Consider the following 18,680-nt stretch of genomic DNA (forward strand, 5'->3'; position numbering starts at 1 on the left):
TCTTTCTGGTTCTCTCTTTTGCTCTGTAGTAATACTCAATTAAAGGAGAAAGAACAGGAGTTAACCTGGCAGCAGCTGTTCTCCCGGCCACTAGATCCCCAGCAGAGCAGAGCAGCGTAAACGGATAACACAACGAGTCAGTGGTGATTGATTGCTTTTTTGGCATCTCAATTTCTGCTCTTTAATGTGGCCTGGGCCAGCCGGGAGCAGGAGGTCCACAAAGATGGCACCTGTGTCTAATTCTCCCACACCCTGCCACAATAGTCCTTGCCAAACACACGCGCATCTCCAACTAAGAGATACTTAGAATGCACCAATCATCCATAATGATACAGAACACTTGTTTATTGGCTCACAAGGAATTTGGTAAGCAAAATCATCATATTGGCTTCAAAAAATGGACTTAAGATAATTTCAGTGAAGTCTTTAAGGAAGATCGCCTCTCTCGTGAACAAAGAGAGAAAGAGAGCAAGAAAGAAAGAGAGAGAGAGAGGTCAACAGCTCTGATTGCTGGTATAATCTGTTACTACAACTGCTCAGGAATAGTCTGCACTCTTGAGAGGATTGCTATACAGTGAATAACACTTTAATGGGTATTAGGAAAAATGACACTCTGGGTATGGCCAGAAGGGGGAAGTCAAGGTTCCAGTGTTGCCAGGTAACACTCTAGAAGGGGAAGAAAAGCCATGTGACATTTCCAGGCTAAAGACCCTTACCTGCTGTTAGTATGTCCACTGGAAGAAGAAGAGAAAAAAAACAGGTATGTATTTCTTTATAGGTTTATATGTGTGCATGTGAGAGAGAGCTGATAGTGTGCATAGACACCAGGATGTCTGGAACTAGAGAGGTATCATCATTCAGAAATGGATCAGACAGGGACAAGTGACCTTATGAACTTTATTCTCTGTGGAGCTATAAAACAAGACTCTTACAAGCCCCCAGTTCCACTCTGGGGCACGGGACCCTAGTGCCCTTTGACCTGTCCTAGAGTTTTTCCTTTTTCTTACTTTCTCTGACAAACAAGCAAATATAAACTAATCACATACACAGTGAGAGCAGCATACCCTACTAATACACAATACTTTTATATCTTTACAACATTAGTCACCAAGGATTTAAAAAACTCCACTATTACCACAGAGGAAGAAAAAGAAGCTCTGTGTACGTCCGTCTGATGTTCAGAACATTTACTCCACGGTGATGTTCAGAACATTTACTCGATGGTGATGCCTTTCGTTGTGTTTCACAGATTTGTAGAAGTTTTAATCAGGCAGCTTTTTCCAAAATTCTGTGGAAACCCTCAACTTTGGCCAGACCACAAAAGTAGCAGGCCATCTCGATCAGGGTCTGAAAAACAGCGAACCGACCCTAGGGTCAAATCTCAGAGCCAGTGAAATCAACAGCAAGACTGACTGGAGGCAATTGTTGTCCATGAGAATAAAGGTTAAATAATTCAGAAGGCAACATACTGGCCTGACTCCATGCCTGTGCTACACCAGAGCAACACAGTTAGATGATATGCCCAATACACTGGAGTCATTTTACCCCTCACGTGCCTTCACGCACACACACCAGAGGAGTTTGTATCATGGTGACAAGGACTAGGATTGTCTTAGTTGCAGAATGGGACATTCCTCAAGTGTGTATGTGTGTGGTTGTGTGATTGTGTGTGTGTGGGGGGGGGGGGGGACATGGGAAGAGCATAACTACTCAGTGCCTTCTGCATACACCTACACCACACCTATACCTGACTAACCTTTCAGAGTCAACTGGAAATTGTAATTATCATTTTTGCCCCACTGTAATATTGCTGAAGTTAGTCAGTGACTGAACCAGAGTCTAAGGAAACGTAAGAATGTATTGGTTTCCTTCTTTAGCAACCTGGCCGTGACCATAAGGTAGGTGTTTTGCTTTTAATATTCACTTCTAAAAGCATTCGCAAATATGGCTTATGAAAGCGCTTATGAACACAGCTAATTAATAAAATCCGGGGCCCTTTAGGGGTTGATCTACTGCTGCCGCTTTTAATGAGAGACGGCTTAGTGCTGTGCTTTCTAAGTGGATAAGACTGTACATAAGGGCCGGATGTGAGAGTCAGTCAAGCGGAGAACACTGAATTATTTATTTATTTGATGGGGCAGTTTTAATTTGCTGCTGCTGATACTCCTGTGTATGGAACAGAGCAAATTCAAATGCATTGCATTAGCGCGCTCTCTCTCTCACACACACACACACACACACACACACACACACACAAACTATAGAGTAAGTAACCCTAATACAGTGGCCGCTATGTGTGAACTTAAGGATCCAAGCACATGTGCATTAAACACAGCAGGTATCAGTAAGGTCAGAGGAGACAAACGCAATACGATATCAAAGCCTTTAGCTTTGAGTTAATACGCACTATCGTATTTTCAAGAGGAAACGCGGTCAAAGACTGATCCTTCTGTCCTCGGAGTATTCGCAAATCTCGGTCAAGGATGTCAAAGAGGCGAGCAGGGTGCGCTTACACCGTTTTATTAACGTTCAGTGAGTACGTGATTTACTCCACCCGGGCAATATTTTATGACCAGTTCAGTTTAGAGGAGCGCGGACTTAGAATCAAGGAAAGTAAACACGTTCTGGGACGTCTCTGTCTGGACAAAGACCAGTAACGGTGTAAGGGTGCAATCTTGAGGAAGCTTCGAGACTAACGAAAACAGGCGTGTGCACTGCGCGCGAAAGCTAAGGCCACAGCGAGTGCGACGTCATGAGCGAATTCCCAGTAAAAACTGCGCGCGTCTGCTACATCGCGTGCGCGGAGCGTCATTAATCACGTGCAGCGGGGTTTTAACCTGGGACCCCCAGGACCTATCCGACGAGAGGAGTGGACTCGCCCCATCGGCTTCACAGGCTGCGTTTCCATAAAAAGCTTTTGCTGGTAGATAGAGACCTCCCTCAGACAAAGCAAAGAACACGTGAAACCAGGACGCACTTTATATATTCTTAGGTTTCCTAAGTTGTGTTGTATTTTAATTACAGCAAACATAAAAGAACTCACTTGTAGTAACTATTAGGCTTTATGGTGTAACATAATGTATCATCATTATTTGAAATGGACACTGAATTTTTTTTTTTCCCCATATGTAACTGAAACTAAGAAACGGGGTCACTGGATGGGCTGAATTTGTATAGCCCGCTGAACAGGTGCACCATTTGAACCGGGTTCCCGTGTGGTGTAACGTTAGCCTACAGTAATCTGGTGTGGAATCGTTCCCAACAACATCAGAAAGTTCATTCTTTCTTACCATGAACTCAGCATCGGCTATAATAGCTAGAAAAACAAACGCATTCATTTACAGTTGGATTAACAAATACCACAAATAGGGCTTAGATTTACCGGAGATAAAACCGCACCTGTTTAGCAAAGAACAGTGGCAAAGCACTTACTGGTTTCTTGTCTGAACTTCCTTAAGTCAATTCCGCTCTGTTGTTAGAAACATTTAACTCACGGGAACGTTGTCATCTTTTTTTCCCTAGGCGTATGTCTTTTCAAAGGGCGTCAAACTCGGGAAACTGCACGTAAGAGGCACTGTTTACCGTTCAACTGGCCGAACTCGTAGGGGGTAATACCGCCACCGCACCACTTCTCATTCAAACTCTGTTAACCGGCTCCAGGAAAACGAGCGGCGGACTCTCAGGAATGGACTTGCAGTATTATGACCCGGGGGGCGGGTTGCATTCATCGGGCATTTTCAACTAGGTAACTTAAGCCAGGAAGCAAGAATGTCCACTAGGAGAATGGATAAGGGCAATTCTAGACTTTCTTTCTAAACTTTAGTGAGTTTATGAATATCCACCCGTTTGTCCATGAATGAATGAATAAATGAACGAATGAATTCATTAATTTGCTGGTGCTTGTTCATTTAGCTGCAAATATAAAACGTAGTCCTTCTTCATATAGTTGTAATTATGATATTTATTAAGTTGTTTATTATTTACATGACTTTCAAAAAACTTTTTTATTTAGTGTTTATGAAGTGTATGGCAGACAATTCATTTCAAACATGCAATGTAGTGGTGATTTTTAAAGAAATTGATCAACTTAATTACTGATTATTAATTTTTACCCACCACTCAACTTTCTGTTGTACATATATCTCTTTTAATGTGAAAAACAGAAAATGAGGAAAGTGGGACGCAGTCAAATTTTCCATGATTCAGTTCAACGAGGAGTGACAATCTCTCCATCACTCTCCACCATGCATACAAAATAAACTTTTGCAGGCATTTCCAGAAGTCCTTTCAACGGTCCGTCTGTCCGTCCCACAGATTCCCTCCCACCGCTACCTCTATCTCAGTTCAAAGTCTGTCAGAGTTGCACCCAGCAATCACGCTGCTTTTATGCGCTCTACTGGTTCAAACTCACGGGGCCAATAGGAGGCGAAGAATCCCACCATGGCTGCTGGTCACATTTGCACAGTAAAAGGGGCGGCGGCTAGGCCACACTCCTCCAGCTCGCTCTCCTTCCGCACTATGCAGTTTCCTGCAGCCATCATCCATTTGAGGTTTTTAGACTGAATGTCAGACCTGTAAAGTACAAAGACCAGTCAGGAAGATTAGGTGAATTCACAAGGCCCTTTTTGTAGGCACACTATCATCAAATGAGGTTTCCAGATATTTTTCCATATCGCTATATTGTGTAAAGAATTTACACACCAACACTCACTAGGAATACAGCATATGGAGCCATAGTGACGCTATCCATCACACACCAGAGACCCTCACCCAGGATCAGTTTTAACTTCCTAATGCCCTGAACTCTCTTACATAGTGAAGGGGAACTGGAATTAAATGCCTGTTCTGAGATTCTGTAAGAGTGCGGAGTGAGTGGTACTAAGAGATGAGTCAGCAGTGTTGGGCCCTCCTACACAGGACCTCCTCAGACTCCACGCACACTGTGAGGATCCACAGAATGCTGGTCTACAACTCTATTTAACTCTTTGCAGCCTGACTGATTTAGTCGCACTTCCCCATTGAGATGTGCTGTTCACCTCCTCCTGTAACACTTTTGCTATTTGACAGAATGGGAGGTTCTAATGCCTTAGAACATCAACCATGACAATGATCCAGCTCATTAAATGACACCAAAATCACTTGCTGCAGTAATTTGCAGAGAAACGTTTCTTACAATGCTTATACACAAACACAACAGCAACAACAGATTTTTGTTTTGCATTTATTATCATTAACATCTGTCAGATATCATTGAAGAAAAGCTCCAGTGCCATTACACACCCTTACAGACCTAAAGTATTCGTACAGACAATGCTCTAGAGAGCAGCTATCCATACTTCCGAAAGCCTTTTCCCATTTTGTCATCCCCTACATCTTACTGATTCATTCTTCTTAGTGTTTTCCCCTCTCTATCTACTTCTTATAGTCGAAGGCCTCTAGGACCCTGAGAGGATACCATGTTTTTTGATGCACTTTGTCTTCTGGATTAGGTGTTTCTATGGCAACAACCCCCCCCCCCCCCACCAACCCTATTGTGTCCAAGGGGGAAAACCAGTATACCCCCACAGCTTTGTCAGCAAAACGATGCACCCCACTCCTCCTTCTTAGAGGGGGAAAAGGAACAAAGGAGCATTATGGCATAGAAGATGATAAGGAGATCTTGGTCACTATGACCATGTTGATGGACTTGAGAGAGGCATGTGGAAGGCAGGTTAAATAATGAACCTGCTTCTGGTTGGAAAACACATCTTTGAGGGTGAACCACGCGTGGGCCCGTGTGAAAATAAACGGATCCAGAACTGACAAATGCTCTCTTCATCAAAGTGCCCACAAGATGAAGATGGCAATGCAGACTTCCCTTTAAGCATACCGTCAGAATAAAAGCGCTTCTTTTATGTTCAGACACATCACATTCCCCTATCCTGCCAGCCTTGATCTTAAGCAGCACTGAACTGACTCCAGTCTTCCACTTTTAGAAGAATAGGATTAAGAATGAATGACTAAATTCACCTCTCCTGTGTCTCTTCTGGTGTGAGGGAATATGGAAGTAACAATGTGTGCTGATGCTAGAGGAAGTGGAGTTTTTAGTTTTATGCAGCCTAAAAAAAAGCCACTAATACATCTAGCAGAAAATAAAGATGTCAGGGTGAGGAGGACTGCCTCCAACATCCTGCGGTATCTGCATCCCAGGCGGCCATGACGGTCTTCTCCCTTTCACAGTGCGCATGCATCACTGGTCCCTCCCCTTCCACATCCACTTCCAGGCCCTCTTTATCGCCATGATGACTGTGTTGTTTCTGAGGGCATGGATGAGCCGCTCGCTCCGACTCGGCTCTTTCCACAGGCCTTCCCCCTTCCTCTCGGCCTTCAGCTCCGAGCGGAGCAGCCGCTTGTGGATCTTCCAGTAGAGGCGGGAGCGAGGGTCCAGGCCATGGAGAGGAGCGGTCCTACCCAGGCCTAGTCGCAGGACCTCCTGGTTCACACACGTGGAAAACAGAAGACCCTGCAGGGATGGAGAGACCTCTGCTTATGCAGAACAAGATAACCGTGTTGTTGGTTTTTTTTTGGGTGAAAACATTTGTGTAAATAACAGTAAAAGTGTATAGACACCACAGTTCAAAATAGTGCTTGAAAAATGAGTGATGATCAAATGCGGTTCATCAGCTGAAAGAAAGATTTGTGGGCTAACTCATTAGTGTTTATCCCTTAAACAGAGATCACCTGACAAGTATGAAATACCTCTGCTGCTCATTTCAAAAAGGAAAGAACCATTTAAATGTGTTTACACATTTACTTGAAGGTTCATCATCGGTCAAGCACGCCTTTTTCATGGGATGATGTGAACCAGCAGATCCATGTTATCTCACCTACCCTGCTGACAGACACCAGGCAATGGAGGCAGTCGCCCTGGCGACCAATCAAACGCAGCCAGACTGCCTCCTCTGGCCTGAGCCTCTGAGCAAGCCAGTCCTGGCCCTGTGGGGTCAGCTCCACCCCAGCCAGACGCACATGCAGGGGGGCGGCAACGGGCTGACCTGCCGGAGGGCAGAAGAAGAGTCCACGAGTCAGCCATATCTGTGCGCTGACCCTTTTAGCACCAGGCTCACCAGGATTTTACTTCAAAGTAGTTTTACGATGGGAAAAGTTGGGGAAGGATTAAAGCTATCTATCTTCAAAAGGTGTTTTAGAGGAAGGGTGACTTTTCTGTGGTCTGAGTCCATTATATGGACAAGATTAACTAAAGGATTTGGAACCCATCACCCTGCGGGGTGGAGGACTCATATTTGTGCAAGAAAATATTATTGCTGAAAAAGATGATTATTGGGGATCATTTTTCAGTTTTCCATAAATGAACAAAGATAATTATGGGGAATGTGGGTAGATTCTAACTCTATCAGATGCCCATTATATATGGAGAAAGAGTCAGGAAGACAAGATACTACTGAATGGAATAAACATGTGAGACAGTCATGAATCCACAACAAGAGTCATAATCCCTACATCTTAACTTCAGTTAACAATAAATACAGACCTGAGCAATGCTCATTTCAATCATTTTAACCCACTTTCAGGGCATGGCTGCACACTAATATAATTATAGAAGGCATTTTTCTCTATTAACTATGTTACTGAGACATCTCATTAAAATAAACTGAAACAAAATCTTGTAAATGTGCAAATGTTTGCCATTCAAACCCTTTAATTTGCTTAGAAAAAAAGGGCATAAGCTTTGTAAATTTCAACAGAACAGTGGAGTAGAAAGATTACTCTCTTCCCTGGCAGAAAATAGTGTGATTAATAAAACAGATACAAAAGCAAACTCAGCTCAACCATCGGATGAAATGAGGAGAGAAAAGATGTTTGATCAATCCTGCAAACAAACCCTCCTCTTGCACAATAATGGAGAAAGAACACTAAGGAAACAGTGACTATCTGTGCATTTGTGTTTCCAACAAACTGCGATTTGCAGCAAGGATTCATTTATAATTGCAACCGGATGTGTGGATGAACGTGTTGGCCTCAGATGGGAAGTGAATTTTTTTTGTTGTTTTAACTGGTCTCTCTGAGGTGGATATGGGGGTTTGTGTTAGAGGGATAAGGTTGTGGATGTGGGGTTGTGTGTGCTCTTACGATTAGTTAGCAGGTGAGACACTATGGGGACATAAACTGGGACATGTTCCACTTCAAGCCCTCTGTCTGTTACACGTCTCACTCTTCCTCTGATACTAACTGTTCTCTCAATAAATCGGACAGGGATTTCTGAAGGAGACCCAAACCTAGTAATCTGATAACAAAAAGAAAGAGCAGTTAACATCAATTTTAAATGAATTTTTTTTTCTCAAAAACTAAACGTTCCAACCCAAGGAAAGGTTATGTAAATCCTAAAATGTAAATGTAATGAAAATATATAAACCATAAATCATCTAAATAAAAGGCATCATTTAAAATGTCATATACATTGTAAATAATTTTATATTGTTTTATAAAACAATATACATTTTTTTCACGTTACCATAATCCATAACATTCTAGTCTCTTTAAAAAATTAAAGAGTTTAATCTGGATGTTGCGGAGAAGGAATGAGACAGATTAAATTAACGGGTTAAATTATAATTACATTAAGTGTCCAACTAAATTGACCTGGACCATAACCTACTAACATCACAACGTTACCATCTGTGTCTCAATGTAAATATGTGAGAATACTATAAACGGTAGAGTGCATCATATTAAAAATTACTAATGGGTGATATCGTAATAGGCCACTATTTTCAGAACGGAGAAGTGATTAGTATTTGTAATGGTTCCTTATATTTACCAGCTTGATACTCGTCGCTATGGTAATAACACCGGCTACTGCAAGCACCGTGCTGATGTTCTGCGAGGGGACATTTCATTATATTCAGTTTCCAAATATAAAGAAAATACAGGTAGTAAAATAATCAAATGAAGAGGTGAACTATAGTGCCTGGACCCCTGCCGTTTAACAGTAAAGAGTGTACGATATTGGAAATGTCAAGGGTCCAGGTCTCTTTCGTCTTGCCTAGCCAAGTTAGCGGTGCCTCATGAGCCCGTGGTAATGTTTTGCACTAAACAAAATGCCTTACCCGAACAAGAGACAGATGGTCGTCAACAAACTTTGATGCTACTGTCACAATATTGAAGAAATAAGGCTCGCTTTTCCCGTTTTTGTCACAACACGACTCCGGCATGTTGTTTAGAAAATGAAGCCCCGCCCATTAGAGACGGAAAGGGAATTAGCTCAGAAAATGCATAAGGCGTTTCCCTTAAACCTAAACAGAAGTCTCTTCTTCATACCTACAGCTATAGCCGCATTTTACTGTGCGGTGTGTATACTAGCGGCATGCAAATTAAGTGTCACTCTCCACCAAGTTCTCACTGGCCAGTTTCTATCCACAAACTGTCTGCTGACCAGTCAGTACACAAGGAACATACCGCATTAACAGAGATAATAGTAACATGGTATTGTTGCTGGTGGGTTTAAAGTGGTTTCCAAGCCCAACATATCCAGCTCGGAGAACCTAGAGGCAGACCATTGATACAGGGCGACAAAATGGCTAACTCCAACTGTGCATGACAACAGATGAGCTACAGACCCTGTAGACCACCCCACCAAAAAGACCATCAGAGTTGCATGACATCATTTTAATAACATGCAATATATGCTTTGTATTTCTTAAATGTTTAAGTTTTGGAACACATCTAAAATGTTCCTCAGAATGGTTTACATTTTTAAAATATTCCCAAGTCTCATCAATACAGTCACACAGTAACTGCAGTCCTCATTACAAAAAAAACATTTGCCTACATACATAACTACCTTGGAAAATATTCCAAATATCCTTTAATGCCACCAAAAAAAAAAAAGCATTAACATGAAGAAAAACATTTCAAAAGGATCCTAAACATAAATCAAGTGATTAACTTAACCAGTTAACAGGTGAGATACAATTACCCTGTGTTTACTCTTCCAAATGCTGGTGACTTACTATAATATCAGATAATGTAAAAGTTCACACACTGAACACCATCACTAAAACAGGTCATATAAATAGGGGGGGAACCATACTGACCATGATTCATTGGACACTGACAGAAAACACAGATGTTTCTTTCCTTAACGACATCAGTGGTAGCAGGTATGGGGAATTCAGTCACACACACAGATATGCTATGCTAGTCTGATACTATGAGAACAGAAGGTGCGAGTACACACCCTCTCAGCTCATCACCCTAAACACTATAAATGAACACATTCTTGAATGTGAGCCACTTCACATAATGTTACTTGAATAAGGCTATGGGCCTCCGTCAGCTTTAATGTGGATTTATCTGCAGGGGTGTTTTCAGGGAAGCATTATTTTGAAGAAGCTTTACACCACAGGCCGGGTGTGGCTGCAGGTGTATCGAGCACACCACCTTCTCATTTCGGCTAAGCCGGATAAGTTATGATTATTCACGACTCCTGCTACTCTAAGAAAAATAAGCATTACATATGAAAACTACTTGAAGTAGGATGTTTGATGTGGGTCAAATCCTTCATGTAAATTCACAAATGGACATCAAAATAATCACATTTTTAGCAGCAAGAAAGGATAGAGCAGTATGTAATGTGAATACAAAATTAATGTACTATCTTTTTAAAAAAAAAAAAAGTTTTGGGTTTTTTTTTCCTTCAATTCAAAGAAAAAAATGCATCAAATTAAGACAAATTATGCTGAGCTACAAGTTGACAGTCTTGCAGAGGTAACCATTCTGAATCAATAATTACTGGCGCTCTTCATTTGGGGGGGGGGGGGAACAACTCCACAAAGGATGAGGAACTCAAGTAAAATTTAAAAAAAGCCTGATTAAATAATATTTGGCATAACAGAACAGAGACGACCAAGTACAATGCTGAACCTTAGAAGCAGTAAATACCTACATTCAGGTATGGCTTACAATATGCATTACAGTACAGCTTTTTGACCCCATTTTAAACTCGGAGAAACAGCAGGAGAGCAGTCAGCCTATGGACTTAGCAGTACAGAAAATCGCACTGTTTAAACCCCCAAAAGGTTAAACATTCATCTTTTTTCAGGGTCTTCAGTCCAGCAATAGCTTGACTGAAGTCTGAAAAAAAGCCATTACAAGAATGAGGACTCGAGTAAAAGCAAGGCAAGGCTTTGTGTGTCCACAAAGGAGAAAGAGAAGTGTGTGGGAGAGATCATTGAAAAACGCTAACGCTAATAAGAAGTGAAACGCATTAGGTCGTTTTAGAGGAATGCAGATGAGATTATGCTAAACGGTCCCCAATGGGTTCTCACATACTGTTAGCAACATTAGTGTTTAAATGATTCCTTTAAGGGGTCCAAGACACTGGGCCAATGTCACCCTCTGGTGTTCTTGTTATTTGCAGCTGCGGCAGTGCCAAGATGACGGGCTCTCCTCCTGCAACCGTTTCATCTTCTTCCCGAAGAAGATCCACCAGCACAGGCCTATCAGCACACACACCAACGACTCCACGTAGTAACCGTCCAGAGCAGTCACACACACGCCGCCTTCTTTGACACACAACTGTGGAAGAGAAAGGGAACGAGGGGATCAGGTTAGTGAGCCTGCACTACAGAAGAAATTCAGCACACAGTGCTTAGTAAGTGATTCGGAGGGGCACATTCTTTCGTTACCTAAATTTAACAGGGAAGCCAAGCTGTGTGGGGCAACCTTGACTGAGGCTGGACTAATAATAACAATGGCGCACATCACAGCAAACGGAGGACTCACCCCTGCTTCCTCGGCTGAGCTGCAGATCTGGCCCGGCGCTCCCTGGCACTGTTTTTGGGTGAGGGGGTCGACCAGCCACAAGGCCAGGGTGGAGGGCCAGTTCCCACCAAGATTAGTCACCGTGTTGAGGAGCGTCATGTAAGTGCCCCCTATCACAGGGTCACTCACCTTAGCATGGAAAGCCATGCAAGCCACATACATGCTGTACACTGCCACCTAGTGGAGAGACAGGAGTCTTAAGATTTTCAGTTTATGAAATTGAAAGCTTAACAAAACAACTTTGTTTATTGAAAAAAAGAGTTTTTCAGAAAACATGTGTAGCATTTGATTAGTGTGAATCTGCACACATTATTCTCAGTGTTATTTGTTTTGGGTTTTTTGCAGATGTGACACTCAATCGTTTTGCAGGCTCACCTGATGCACAGCATAGCTGAGCAACACCACAGCGTAATAATACACAGGGAAGCCTTCCTTGTGCCCAACACTGGGAGTCCACCACACCAGTAGTGCATACTCCAGACCAATCAGCAACCTGACAAAGGCCACACAATCCAATACACACACCACTCCAATCCAATACGCATCATCGCACTGGGGCCATTATGGTACCAGGGTCTGTACACTGATGTGACGCTGGGTTATAAATAGATACCACATAAAACGTGATTAAAAAGTGGCTTACCATGGTTTCTTTTATATATATTTAAGCGGGCATCTGTACTAGTTTAGAGCATGCATATGAAAAATTGTGTATCAAGTATTGTATTAATAAATCATATTGTCAGTTCTGACAGTAGCGAACATTATAAAGTAAACAAGGCAAGTCAAGCTATTATAAGTGTTGAGAAAACTCGACATTTTTCCTGAATGAGTGTAAACATTTGCTAAGGATTTCATCTGAGCGGGACATTGTAACAGCACGAGCGGGTTTTCAGGCACCTGAAAGGGAAGGCCTTGTAGAAGACGTCGAGCGGCCGCGGTCCCGCTGTGTACTTGCTGATCACCAGTGGCAAGAGAATCTGCAGCGGGACCATGGGCACGGCCAGCAGCGCCAGCTCCGCCTTGGGCACGCCCGCCTCCACCAGCTTCAACCCCGTCACCGCGTCAGCTGCAGAGAACCCAATCTGACCCACGCGGGTGGGGAGAGGGAAGCAATGCAAAACTTTGAAACGGACAGAGATGACAGACACCACGTGAGGCACTTTTCTGCTTAGATCTGATTCGATGATCGTTTTACGATCCTTATACAATGAGCTGAAAAAAATGAGCATGATATTTTGACATGCATTACCGCCACCATTGGAAATAGTTTCTTAGATCAAAAGATCCATTACTTGTTTAATCTGCCAGTTTCTGTAGAGGTGATTTAACGTAGCTGTAGTACCTTTGATGTGAGGAGCAGGCAGCAGAAGGTGAAAACGGTGGGCATCTTGATGATTTGGAACAGGAGCCGGTAGGTCTCCATGACGCCCTGAGTCTCCTCTTTTGGTCTCCTCTTGGAGCGATGCGGTGCACCATTCTCCTTCTTTATGAAGGCCACCAAGGTGGTAGACACCATGAATATGATCCCCCAGAAAAACAGGAAGTCTGAGGCATACATGAAAAAACCAACATGAAAAATAAAATATCTATAAAACCATGCGCACAGAACCGGTACCTGCAAATAACGTTACCTGAATTAACTTATTGTTCATCAATGCAGAATATAATGAATAACAGTAATGATCTATATTCTGGCTATTTCTATTTATGACCCACCAGTGGTTGTGTATCTGTGTGCAAGTGTGGTTGTGTGTGTGTGTTTGTCACCATAACCATTTAAACCTCTCATGCCGAACAATTAAGTCACTTAATGCTGAGTTCAAGATAAATAATAATCAGACACAAAAAAAGTCGTCATCAGGACCATCCTCTCTCCATACCTGACAGTGTGACGATACCCTGCTCCTGAGGCTCAAACCTCAGGTACTTATTGCAGAAGTCAGCCGACTCCAGGGACAGGAACAGCACATTCCCCAGGAAGTAACCGGCCGTCTGGCCCACAGAGTTACACGTGGAGGCATACCCCACGTTCCCTCGGGACAGCATGGTCAGCGCCCAGCCGTCCACCGCAATGTCCTGTGTGGCGGCCAGGAATGCCAGAAGGAAGAAGACGGCGGTGAGGGTGACCACGTCAGGCCCCTTCTGCCCGTCGGTCCGCAGCAGGGAGTCCGCGGTAAAGGAGAGCCCCAGCATGAAGAGCCCCAGCAGGTACTGGGTGGGCACGAGCCATGACTTCCTGCGGCCGAAGCGCCGCACGTACAGCGAGTCCACCAGCGGCGCCCAGAGCAGCTTCAGGCTGAAGGGCCAGAAGACGAAGCTGAAGTAGGCCTGATCTTTGTAGCTGACGTTCTTACTCTGCATGATCAAAGGGATGCTGCCGGCGAGGCCCAGGGGGACGCCCTGCAGGATGTAGAGGAAGAGCAGCAGCGACACGCTGCCCAGTTCACCACGCACATCGACCCGCGCTCTCAGCCGCATGTCCTCGCTGTCCGACACTCGCAAGAGAGCCCCCTCCTCGTCCGCCACTCCCGCATCCGGTGGGTCGACTCCCTGGACGCTCATGTCCATGGTCCCAACCGCGGGCTTCCTCTGTCTTCCGTTCATGTGCGCTATGGTCTCGGACAGGTCCATGTTAGTTTACTGGGCATCAAAGCACCTTGGCCCGCAGCAGCCCTACAACCAGAAAAGGTCACGTCAGCCTGAGGCCCATCACGAATCAGAGTGAGAGTAAGAGCCTCAGCAGCAAGTAGCTTGCTCTTATTGAAAATGCACAGACAGCATGAGTTAGCAGGAACAGCGCCAGGCCCACCACTGGTGTCATGAAAACACCAAAACAATGATGACTGAAGGTGGCTCGGAAAAACATTAACTATAAGATATTACACTTTACACATGGTAAACGGATTAGGATCTTGCGCTGTTCCACCAAGAAGCAACCGGGTCTTGGCAGCACCAGGGTCCCTAAGTTTTAACTACGAAATGAACAAAGCTAATAGCAGAACAAGACGGAAAAACACGACACGCCCATAACGAAGAATGACAAGAATAATGACAAGGATATCCAGCCAAGGACATGTAGGTGCGTGCTTACCTTTCAACACGACACGCCGCATGCCATGTTAACGATTAATTAGTTAATAAAATGTGTAAAACGGAGTAGAGAGCAGCTACCTAACATCAACGGACTTAAAAGCGACAATATATTGTATAAAAATATATACCCGTGAAATAGCAGCATACCCAACTAACTGGTGTTCACAGAGTGCAAGGTTTCAATTTCTACAAACGAGGAAGCGGTGTCTGTCGTTGTGCACCAATCAAATAGCTCCGCACTCTTCGGCTGACGTGTCTTATTTCTCCTGTTTAGGGTTCCGCTTTTTAGCGCAAAACTTGAATAACTACTAGACATCCGCTGAACATTTCTATTAGCAGTTTTCTATTATTACTAGATCTGTTTCGAAAACCCCAAAATCTATCAGCAGGAAATCTAATTTAATCCAATACATGAAATCTTCTATATGAACCCAAACATTTAAAGTGATCATTCTTGTGTGTCAAGAGGCAGGGCTCATCTGTAAAAATCATTATACTACAATGACATTACATTGGTATTATGGCATGGTAGATCATCACAGACACAAACCACTTGTGTGGTTTGACAACGTATGATATAGGACAGCAGCTACATTACACTTTAAAGTCACTAAATGCCAGATTTAAAGATAGTCCAGGTTAGTTTCATGTAGGCTCATCAACAATTCATACCGAATCACTTTTAGCTGAGGAATTAACACCTGGAACTCATGTGTATACATTTTTTGTCTTTAGTCTCATCTTCAGACACATTTCTGCTGTCACATAGCACGCAGACATAATACATTTGACCCAGTACGTTGGAGTAGAAATGTCTTGCACAACCTTAAATCAAAACCCGCTTCTCTTTATGGCTGCTCTGACCTACAGTTTGGAAGCCATGCTGAAAATAAACTGCCATTTTTCCTTTCTAATGTTTTTGTGTGCTACTAATCCACAGATTTTTAATTATCAATTATCGGTATTTTTAATTATCAAATTAATGATTTGTGAACCACAACTTTGAGTCAACCCAATGTTAATTATGCCGATTAAGAAACATATGAGTTTTGAGTTATGAGTTTTAATTTTTGACTTATGAGTTTTGAGTTAAGTGTTTTGAGTTTTTGCATTATGCCCAAATTTTCCCACAATCTTAATATGAACTGTTCTGATTTTAACTGCTTTTATTTTTTTTCACCAGACAATCATTTTCCAGGAAAGTAAAGCATTCCTTTGCCAGTGTACTTGATTAATTAATAAGTTTGGGTTGTGCAAGCAATCCCCAAGGGCTAAAAATCCACAGAATGTAGAAGTGTTCTATTGTTAATTTATTTTTATTTTTGTGTACAGATTTGATGAGGACTGGAGAAAATGTTCTCAATAAGAGGGAAGTTGATTGATGTTATCAGTGACTGGAATGTCATCATTCCATATTCCATGAACAAAAAGAAACTACACCTTGAGCCACTTGTTTCATGCATGACTGATCACTGCCCTCAAGTGAAGTATTTGGTAACTGCACCTGTAACTCTGGTCCAGTTCCTAAATAGTGTGATACTGGTATTGCTCTGTTCTTCACTTCCAAAAAGACAAGTATAAATGTCCATTTATGATTTTAATTACCTTTTAAAAAGAAGCCTTTTTTTTCATATAACATTCAAAATATTATACAACAGGTGAATGATTAAGTCATTACCTCTGTATTTCTTACTCTCCTTGCTCTGTTAATATGTCTAATGGTTATCTAGACTTCCTTAGGTCCAAGGCATGTCGAATGGCGTGAACTCAACTCCATATGAGAGTTTATCCTCAAATAGCTATACCATTCATAGAGGGACACTGGTACATGGACCATCCTTAGTTACTGAACACAGTAATTAGAGAGTACCCATGAGAGAGAGCAGAGGAGGGTGGGGTAAAGATTGACATTCTATTTATGGTGATATGCTAAGCATTTCTTGGCCTGAATTCTATAACATATAGCTTGCAGATTGTATGCCAGTATTTACATGTACTTACACATGCTGTGGTTCAACAACAATAAAATAATTTCACCAGCATTGTGGGCTTTTGCTGAAAGAAAGCCTTATAATATGCACATTCATCAAAGTCATCGAACACCAACCTCTAAAAATGTACCTGTCTCATTAAAAGAGATATCAGTGTACTGTGTAAGCACTCTCTGGTGGAGAGTGTGATTTAATAGGGTGATTAGTCTACTAAAAAAAAGGACATCCCTGTGATCCTTTTTCCAGAGGTAATGAATGAGTGTGGTGCAGGGAGCCACATGCACTTTGTTTAAGAAACAAAAAACAGGCTTAGTACACAAAGCACAATGAGTGTGGACACATGACAAGTGGTGCATACACTGAAACATTTTAGCAGGATCAATGATCTTTGTAGCGTTATTTGGAAGACATTATTGAATATGCTAATGAATTGCATCTGTCTGGAAGACAGCAGCTGTTGCTGCAGCTCAAAGCAATGCAATAGCTCTGGCTCAGACCCACAGCTCTGGCTCAGACTCACAGCTCTTGATCAGACACACAGCTCTCACTTTGACTCACAGCTCTCGATCAGATTCACGGCTCTCGCTCAGACCCACAGCTCTTGAACAGACTCACAGCTCTTGCTCAGACTCACAGCTCTTGCTCAGACTCACAGCTCTCGCTCTGATTCATAGCTCTCAATCAGACTCACAGCTCTTGCTCTGACTCAAATTTGGAATGCACAAAATATAAACTAATGGTTCTGCAACTCGGAAACTACAGAGGTAAGTGCACTTGGAATTTTAGATAATGCATAGCATGAGGGAGCAATTAGATAGCCACGTTACTCCAAGAAAGAGACGGTGAGCAGTGAGGCTGAGGTTCCATGTGCGAACTGTACCTATGTCTATGAGATGTGCCTACTCTGTTATTATTACTTTACCCCACTAGATGGAACTCTCACAAGAAGGCACGTGTTACCCTCTGACAGTTCTTTCTTTGTGATGGAAAGTATATAAACTTCACCCCAAAGCGCTAATGTTTCTAAAGCTCCAGAAAGTTAGTGGAAGGCATTTTGCATTATGTAAATAAATTCTTCATTGGGCAAATCATTGGCTACTGCTGTTATTTTAAACATTTATTCTTATCAGGAAAAACAAATGTCTGTGTATATATAACCTCATCCATCATGATTCTCTGTTCGTGATCTCATGTCTCAGTGGAAAGAGAACTGGAGCATTAGGAGTCTTATTCAAAGACTTTTATTGGTGTTAGTAATGATTTTGCATTTGTAGTGAGTGGAGTGAACCCTGGTCTTCAGCAACTTCTATCTTAACCCTTACCTAGCAGGCCCAATAAGTGGGCCAACAGAAGAGCTGGAAGCTTGTGACATCACGACCAGAAAACTCCTCACAATGTATGGGACGTTCCACCCAAGATACAGCATCTGTCACCCCAGCTGGAAGGAGAGGCAGGGGCCTACACGGTGTACACCCAGGGTGAGACACCAAACATGCATGAATACATCTCAACAGTGGAGGTGACATGGCCGGATAAGACCCAGCATGGAATATACCACTGACAGATATCAGGAGTGGCTGACATAAGACAGTCCTACCAATGGCTTGAAAAGGCAGGATGGAAGGACAGAATTGAGACTCTAATCATGGTAGCATGAGAGTACTAGTTCAAATGAAGCAGGACTGTATCAAACCAGAGAAGACCCGAGACCTAGAATGCACATACAACACCTAACAGCTGGATGCAAGATGCTGGCAGGGAAATCATACA

At 42.8% G+C, this 18,680-nt stretch overlaps 3 protein-coding genes and 1 long non-coding RNA gene across 10 annotated transcripts in view; 1 reads left to right on the plus strand and 3 right to left on the minus strand.

Moving 5' to 3' along the window:
• The window catches only part of plch1 (phospholipase C, eta 1), a 61,385-nt gene extending 57,520 nt beyond the window's left edge, over positions 1-3,865 (minus strand). For 4 of the 5 annotated variants that reach the window (XM_027029070.2, XM_027029069.2, XM_027029067.2 and 1 more), the window contains exon 1: positions 3,433-3,527. The gene's annotated coding sequence lies outside the window, so the exon portion shown is untranslated. Of the gene's footprint in view, positions 1-3,432; positions 3,528-3,582 lie in introns of those variants that run through there. The other variant, XM_035525184.1, reaches the window with a different exon arrangement.
• On the plus strand, positions 1,758-3,885 carry LOC113589423. Its single transcript, XR_003411975.2, has 2 exons — positions 1,758-1,898; positions 3,523-3,885. It is a non-coding gene; the product is annotated as an uncharacterized LOC113589423 (long non-coding RNA).
• A 1,320-nt stretch (positions 3,886-5,205) lies between these two features.
• Positions 5,206-9,256, minus strand: c18h3orf33 (c18h3orf33 homolog (H. sapiens)). Of its 2 annotated transcripts, XM_035525810.1 has the most exons (5): positions 9,108-9,256; positions 8,819-8,878; positions 8,131-8,284; positions 6,871-7,034; positions 5,206-6,502 (listed from the first exon to the last, which is right to left on the minus strand). In XM_035525810.1, the coding sequence occupies exons 1-5, from the start codon at positions 9,210-9,212 to the stop codon at positions 6,230-6,232; spliced, it is 756 nt and encodes a 251-aa protein (XP_035381703.1). In that variant the 5' UTR covers positions 9,213-9,256; the 3' UTR covers positions 5,206-6,229. The 2 variants fall into 2 exon arrangements, with proteins under 2 accessions (XP_035381703.1, XP_035381704.1); XM_035525811.1 differs by lacking the exon at positions 8,819-8,878.
• Positions 9,257-9,838: 582 nt separating this feature from the next.
• On the minus strand, positions 9,839-15,132 carry slc33a1 (solute carrier family 33 member 1). Of its 2 annotated transcripts, none has more exons than XM_027029077.2 (7): positions 14,918-15,132; positions 13,707-14,499; positions 13,169-13,371; positions 12,724-12,908; positions 12,199-12,316; positions 11,785-12,000; positions 9,839-11,577 (listed from the first exon to the last, which is right to left on the minus strand). In XM_027029077.2, the coding sequence occupies exons 2-7, from the start codon at positions 14,455-14,457 to the stop codon at positions 11,410-11,412; spliced, it is 1,641 nt and encodes a 546-aa protein (XP_026884878.2). In that variant the 5' UTR covers positions 14,458-14,499; positions 14,918-15,132; the 3' UTR covers positions 9,839-11,409. The 2 variants fall into 2 exon arrangements, with proteins under 2 accessions (XP_026884878.2, XP_026884879.2); XM_027029078.2 differs by having other exon boundaries at positions 15,048-15,109.
• Between the last annotated feature and the right edge of the window lie 3,548 nt (positions 15,133-18,680).

Source organism: Electrophorus electricus, chromosome 4 (genome assembly GCF_013358815.1).
Source record: "Electrophorus electricus isolate fEleEle1 chromosome 4, fEleEle1.pri, whole genome shotgun sequence".
Lineage (NCBI taxonomy): Eukaryota > Metazoa > Chordata > Actinopteri > Gymnotiformes > Gymnotidae > Electrophorus > Electrophorus electricus.